The sequence below is a fragment of the Garra rufa genome, chromosome 1 (genome assembly GCF_049309525.1).
Source record: "Garra rufa chromosome 1, GarRuf1.0, whole genome shotgun sequence".
NCBI classification, from domain to species: Eukaryota; Metazoa; Chordata; class Actinopteri; order Cypriniformes; family Cyprinidae; genus Garra; species Garra rufa.
The window spans coordinates 60,716,466-60,723,941 of NC_133361.1; the positions used below are offsets into that span (position 1 = coordinate 60,716,466).

Below are 7,476 nucleotides of genomic sequence, written 5' to 3' on the forward strand. Positions count from 1 at the left end.
AACTCATTTTAAGTTTTTCTGTTGCAACGGAATGCTCCGGAGAGTTCCCCAAACTCAGAGGGTTAACATACTGGACAAGTATATGTGAAAGCCAAACCTCAGTTTGTTGAGTTGACAGTTTGGACTCTTCAGTCCAGCACAGAGGAGCTTCACTCCTGAATCCTGCAGGTGATTGTCACTCAGGTCCAGCTCTCTCAGCGGGGAGTTTGATGATTGTAGAGCTGAACCCACGATTTCACACTGCTGATCAGTGAGATTACAGGATGGTAATCTAAAAAAGGGAGAAATGGTTAAAATGCTGAAGTGCTGACGTCATGCTTGATTAAAAACTTCACCAGGAAAGATCATGCTGGTTGATCATTCACTCTCTGGGCTCTATATCAGGAAATAAAGACATGACTTGTTTAGTCATGTATGAGTCATATTTTATGAGCATTATGGGTGATGCTTCAACAATTTAGTTTCTTCTTATTCTTACAGAACTTTATTGTGGAAACTTTTATTAGTTTCGTGCCACTACAAATATTTTTAAAGTTGGAACAAAACAGAGGTTGTGATTGTCTTCATTTATCTACTGTGACATCTATCCAAGTTAGGGCTGTACGATTATAGCAAAAAGCATAATTGTCGATTATTCCCTTGAAATTGTAATTGTGATTATTAATTATAATTATTAAAATTTATATTGATTGATGTTTTAAATAGCGTTATACCATTGTTTGAAGCAACTGCATGCCATAATTTATATATATATATATATATATATATATATATATATATATATATATATATATTGCTTTTCTTGTTGTCAAAAATGTCAATGATACATTGGTTTGGTTTCTTTAAATAAAAAAAGTAAAAATATGCAATATGCAATATTTATTAACCTTAGTTAAAGCATTCATATTCACAATGAGTAATAGCTACATTTGCTACATAAGTTTAAATTAATTTTTTGGGCGTTTTTGCCTTTTTTTAATTGGTAAGACAGTAGTGAGACAGGAAACAAAGTGGGGGAGAGAGGGGGGACGGGATTGGGAAAGGACCACGAGCTGGGACTCGAACACAGGACGCCCAAAGCACAACGGTGCTGCGTGTTGATGCACGGCCCACAAGGCTATCGGTGCTGACATACAACTTTTGATTTTAACAATTTGTTATAAAATATTGGAATTAATTATTGAATGTTTAGAAGAATTTTTCAATGGCAGTTTATGTTAACTAATTAATTAACTAATATTAACTAATGAAGCCCTAATGTAAAGTTTGACCAAACAATAAAGAATCAAAACACTTTTAAAACAATATCTAGGGCATGTTGTAGTCCAGATTAAAATGTTAAAAAGTTTGAAAACAAATAGCCTATTAAGTCTAGGTATTTGTCACTGTGATGATGACCATAGCAAATACACAAATGTAAATGTGTTAAATCATTTAAACACTTCAGAAACTGAAAGCTGTTTTAACTCATGGAATATTGTTAAATTTGTAGAAATTTGAGTTACAAGCCCTCAAAACAGAACACAAAGCCGTGTATGACTTAATTTCAATGTATGGGCCCACACACCTTTCTTACTCTGCTTGATTTCAAATGTTTCCATGTTTGTGATGTAACGTGTGGCTGCTAATCAATTATTGCTTTTATAAACAAAGATTTGTACTTGTATATCTACATTAAACAATAAATATGCACAAAACTGTGTTTTGGCACAAACCTGTGCTTTGGCAAACCACTGCAGTGGGGCAATTGTGATTCTGACTAGCACACCCCTAACTGAAGACAATTATTTTTTTTATGCTTGTGGACACTAAACCCAGAAAAAACTTATGAAACCTCTATCACAACTTAAAAAAAATATGTTCATATTGCAATATTATTGATTTTAACACTCACACAGCTTTTCTGCAGTTCCTCACAGCAGGTACCAGTCTCCTTCTGCCCTCTTTTGATTTGATGTTGAAGTCTAACTCATCCAGCACCTCCTCTGACATCAGGATCATGTTTGCCAAAGTTGAACATTGTGCAAGAGTAAGAATTTTTCTTTTTGTTTTAGAGTTTAAAAATGCCTGCATTTCTTTAACAATAGAATGATCCTTCATTTCCATTAGGCAGTGTGTCAGATTCATCCATCTTTCAGGACTAACATTGTTTTTTTGACCCCGCTTGAGGTTGTGAATTATGTTCTTGATGCTCTCTGAGTTGTTCTCAGTGCGTATCAGTACATCCTGTAAGAGTCTCTGATTACACTCCAGTGAGACACCATGAAGAAATCGAAGGAAAAGATCCAGGTGTCCATTTTCACTGTTCAATGCTTTATTCACTGCTCCCTTCAGAAACACATCCAGAGTAATATTCTCACATTGAGTTCTGGACTTGTCTGTCAAGAACATTTTCAGAACCTCACTGTTCTTGTGTAAATAGCAGTAAAACACATACAGTGCTGCAAAAAACTCCTGAAAGCTCAGATGTACAAAGCTGTAAACCTTCCTGTGATTAAATACAGATTCCTCTCTAAAGATCTCAGTACAAATCCCAGAATACACTGAGGCATCAGAGACGTCTATGCCACTTTCTTTCAGGTCACCCTCATAGAACATCACATTGCCCTTCATCAGCTGATTGAAGGCCAGTTCAGCAAGTTTCATAATCACATCTCTGTTGAACTGCAGGGGTTTCTCTGGATCTCTCTCTTCATACTTCTGGTTTCTCATTTTTGTTTGAATAAGAAGGAAGTAGATGTACATTTCTGTCAGAGTTTGAGGGATTTCTGCACTGAGATCTTGTTTCAGGAGGTCTTGAAGGACAGTGGCTGAGATCCAGCAGAAGACAGGTATATGACACATGATGTGGAGACTTCTTGCTCTTCTGATGTGTGAGATGATTCTGCTGGCTTGATGCTCATCACTGATTCTCTTCCTGAAATATTCCTCCTTCTGAGGGTCATTGAATCCCTGAATTTCTGTCACACGGTTGATGTATTTAGAGGGGATCTGATTGGCTGCTGCTGGTCTGGTGGTGATCCAGATGAGAGCAGAGGGAAGCAGATCTCCTTTCATGAGGTTTGACATCAACAAACACACTGATGAAATCTCAGTCACATCAGAAACTTTCTGATTGTTTGAAAACAGTGTAATTCTACTTTCATCCAGACCATCAAAGATGAACACAACTTTACATTCATCATAAATCTTTGAGTCCAAATATTGGAGTTCAGGATGAAAGTCAAGCAGAAGTCTGTGAAGACTGTACTGATGATCTTTAATCAAGTTCAGCTCTCGAAACTGAAACACAAACATGAAATCTACATCCTGATTGGCTTTTCCTTCAGCCCAGTCCAGAATAAACTTCTGCACAGAAACAGTTTTTCCAATTCCAGCGATGCCTTTAGTAAGAACAGTCTTTATTTTGTCTTTCTTCTCTATGTTCATTTCTTTACATCCTGGCTCAAATAAAGGATAAAAGATGTCATTGCAGTTAATTGGAGTGTCTTGGAGTGTCTTGTAACCTTTCTCAATCCGTAGCACCTCATGTTCTTCATTCACCCCTTCACTCTCTCCCTCTATGATGTACAGCTGTGTGTAAATCCTGTTCAGGAGGGTTTGATTTTCTTGTAGTTTAAATCCCTCAAATAAGCTCTCATACTTGTTCTTCATGCTGATTTTGTGCTGTTCTTTGACTCTCTGCAGATCATCATGCACTGGTTGGTGAGAATCAAGCTGCAGATCTGCTTCTGTGTCTTGATGACTGATGTGGTTCTGATTGTAAGAGCATGAGAATGTCTGACTGGATACATATCTGATCTGATTAGCTTTCCCACTACTAAAAAGATATTACGTAGAACAGAAAAACAAACAAACAAACAAACAAACAAACAGAAAAGAGAACACAATTTCTGTTTATTTTTTCTGTCTGAAGAATTTTAATGCAGAAATAAAACAAATATCTAAATTTCTCTCTTGTTGTTTCTGTGTACAAGCTGTGCTCTTTTGTTTAAAATCTCACTTTATATGAATATACTTACACAGGATCAAAGAGCACTGATCCATCATTGAGATCAGGAGGCTGCAGTGGAGAAGCTGCTCTCTTTCTCTTCCTGCTGATGGTACTGGGAAAAAAAAGAGAAATATTGTTTTTCTGCAAATTATCAGTTTGCTTCAATAAATTAACATAAACATGAGTGTGAACAGGTTTTTTTAAGTTTTGGTTGAAAACTAGAAAAAAACTTGTAAATAAGTCTTTCAGACTGGGATAAACTATATTTTCCACACATGTGCTGTGTCAGCAGTCCGGACACTCGGTTAGGCTGTTACTAGCTGAGTTCACTGGTGATTGTCTAGGAAAAGCACATGTGAAACTCTTAATATGAAAACATGGTGGAACAACTCAGTTTCCCAAATTTCCACTGAAGATGCAAATTAAGCTATTTGAAAGCATTTTGGCTAAAAATGATTCATGAGTGGGGTATTGAAGATGGGTATCCAATATGCAAAACATTCAGATAAAAAGTGATGGCTAAAGCAGCAAACACATCTAAAATGTTACAGCAACTGAGGGAACACCACCCAGATGAAGTTAATAGTTAATAATAAAACAGCCTGTGAAACAACATGTCACATAACACTATTCAACTCAAGAAAGCCACTCAGTGTCAATAAACTCATTACTTTACCAGAGAAAGCACAAAAAAAATATTTTGATGAATGTTGGTAACCAAACAGTTGACGGTAGCCACCGACTTACAATGTGGAAAAATATTAAATCTAATGTTAAATTTAAATGTTTGTATACAAAACAGTCCTAATCTGAAAGTCAGGTTTGGGCTCTGTTGTTAACATAATATTATAGTTTATTTTTTTAATTTTAATATATAATTATTATATATTTCTTGAAAGTTTATATATACTTTTTTTGTTGAAAAGTTTCATTTTAGTACGTATTGGTGGAGGGCAGATACAGCAAATTGCACCTAATACAAGTACTTTTTTTATATCAAAGAAAGCAACAGATATGTGCTACATTTTTTTCATCATCAGCTAATCGCAAGATCAAAGATTGCAACAGCAAAGAGAATAGTTTCAGCTATAATAAGATCATTTAGTCTCACAATTTTAATGAGTTGATGATTGTGCTGAGTGTCTGCGACTGGCTTTCTGTTTCATCTGCAAAAATTTGCATTTCGTCTAACTGAAGAGATACTCAGCTACTCATCTGTGGCGATGCATGTTGCATTAGCACTGCACATGGCTATAACATGTTATAAAACCTATAACACATTTTCACATTTTGTACATTTTGGGATGAATATGTTTTTTTTCAGCCGTTCTCTGTTCTGGACTTGCACAAACTGCATTGCAAGTAAGCATCACTCTATGTCAGAGTGAATTTGCATTCTCATTCAGTCTGTCTGCTGTTTTTGTTTTAGTTCAGGCCTGTTTTATACATACCTTTTATGTAACATCATTTCACAAAGCTAGTCAGAACATTCTGTTTTTGCTTCAAATTGGGTTATTGATAAATTAATCTACTACTAACTAGTTATTCATATAGATGAACCTCAGTGAGTGCAGCATCATGTTTAAAAAAAATCACATTCAATGCCATGATACTCACACAGGGTCAAAGGTTACAGCAGGCCCATCACTAAGTGCAGGGGGCAGACCCATGGATCTGTTACTCTTCATAGAGACACAGCTGAATCCTGGGTCAACATCACTGAGTGCAGGGGGCAGACCCATGGATCTGTTACTCTTCATAGAGACACAGCTGAATCCTGGGTCAACATCACTGAGTGCAGGGGGCAGACCCATGGATCTGTTACTCTTCATAGAGACACAGCTGAATCCTGGGTCAACATCACTGAGTGCAGGGGGCAGACCCATGGATCTGTTACTCTTCATAGAGACACAGCTGAATCCTGGGTCAACATCACTGAGTGCAGGGGGCAGACCCATGGATCTGTTACTCTTCATAGACACACAGCTGAATCCTGGGTCAACATCACTGAGTCCAGGGGGCAGACCCATGGATCTGTTACTCTTCATAGAGACACAGCTGAATCCTGGGTCAACATCACTGAGTGCAGGGGGCAGACCCATGGATCTGTTACTCTTCATAGAGACACAGCTGAATCCTGGGTCAACATCACTGAGTCCAGGGGGCAGACCCATGGATCTGTTACTCTTCATAGAGACACAGCTGAATCCTGGGTCAACATCACTGAGTGCAGGGGGCAGACCCATGGATCTGTTACTCTTCATAGAGACACAGCTGAATCCTGGGTCAACATCACTGAGTGCAGGGGGCAGACCCATGGATCTGTTACTCTTCATAGAGACACAGTTGAATCCTGGAGATGCTGCTCTCTGAGTGTCAACATCACTGAGTCCAGGGGGCAAAAACATTAAGTTGTCACTCTTCACAGAAACACAGCTGAAACCTGGGTCAACATCACTGAGTGCAGGGGGCAGACCCATGGATCTGTTACTCTTCATAGTCACACAGCTGAATCCTGGAGATGCTGCTCTCTGAGTGTCAACATCACTGAGTCCAGGGGGCAAAAACATTAAGTTGTCACTCTTCATAGACACACAGCTGAATCCTGGAGATGCTGCTCTGTGAGTGTCAACATCACTGTGACCAGGGGGAAAAAACATGAAGTTGTTACTCTTCACAGAAACACAGCTGAAACCTGGGTCAACATCACTGAGTGCAGGGGGCAGACCCATGGATCTGTTACTCTTCATAGACACACAGCTGAATCCTGGAGATGCTGCTCTGTAAGTGTCAACATCACTGTGACCAGGGGGCAAAAACATGAAGTTGTTACTCTTCACAGAAACACAGCTGAAACCTGGGTCAACATCACTGAGTGCAGGGGGCAGACCCATGGATCTGTTACTCTTCATAGTCACACAGCTGAATCCTGGAGATGCTGCTCTATGAGTGTCAACATCACTGTGACCAGGGGGCAAAAACATGAAGTTGTTACTCTTCACAGACACACAGCTAAAACCTGGGTCAACATCACTGAGTGCAGGGGGCAGACCCATGGATCTGTTACTCTTCATAGACACACAGCTGAATCCTGGAGATGCTGCTCTCTGAGTGTCAGCAGAAGCCTCATGTTCTTTCTCCTCATACATACTCATTTTACAGGCTGTTTTTCTGCTTCTCTTCTTCCTAGATGAGAGATCTGTATTTCAGGCCTGTATGTGGAAACATAGAACATACACTGAAATTTGATACAATACAATTAAGTTTCAGTTCTTGCCAATGATCAGAAGTGAGAAGGCACAGTGACTGAAGTGGCTGATAATGTTAAAATGTAATAAGTACATACCAAAGAAAGTATGCGATTTTGGATGCAGCCACAATTTCACTCCTGTCTCATAAGTATGGCACATTTAACAGCATTGAGCATTGTAGCCAATCACAGCCATGCAATTTAAACACCAAATGCAATGAGTAATCAGATG

At 38.6% G+C, this 7,476-nt stretch overlaps 1 protein-coding gene across 1 annotated transcript in view; it reads right to left on the bottom strand.

Moving 5' to 3' along the window:
* Positions 1 to 7,201, bottom strand: part of LOC141337723 (uncharacterized) — a 176,882-nt gene extending 169,681 nt beyond the window's left edge. The window contains exons 1-4 of the mRNA XM_073843385.1: positions 5,612 to 7,201; positions 4,023 to 4,106; positions 1,895 to 3,820; positions 98 to 271 (exon numbers count right to left, since the gene is read on the bottom strand). Coding sequence (XP_073699486.1) covers positions 98 to 271; positions 1,895 to 3,820; positions 4,023 to 4,106; positions 5,612 to 7,149 — 3,722 coding nt within the window. The 5' untranslated portion in view covers positions 7,150 to 7,201. The remainder of the gene's footprint in view (positions 1 to 97; positions 272 to 1,894; positions 3,821 to 4,022; positions 4,107 to 5,611) is intronic.
* Between the last annotated feature and the right edge of the window lie 275 nt (positions 7,202 to 7,476).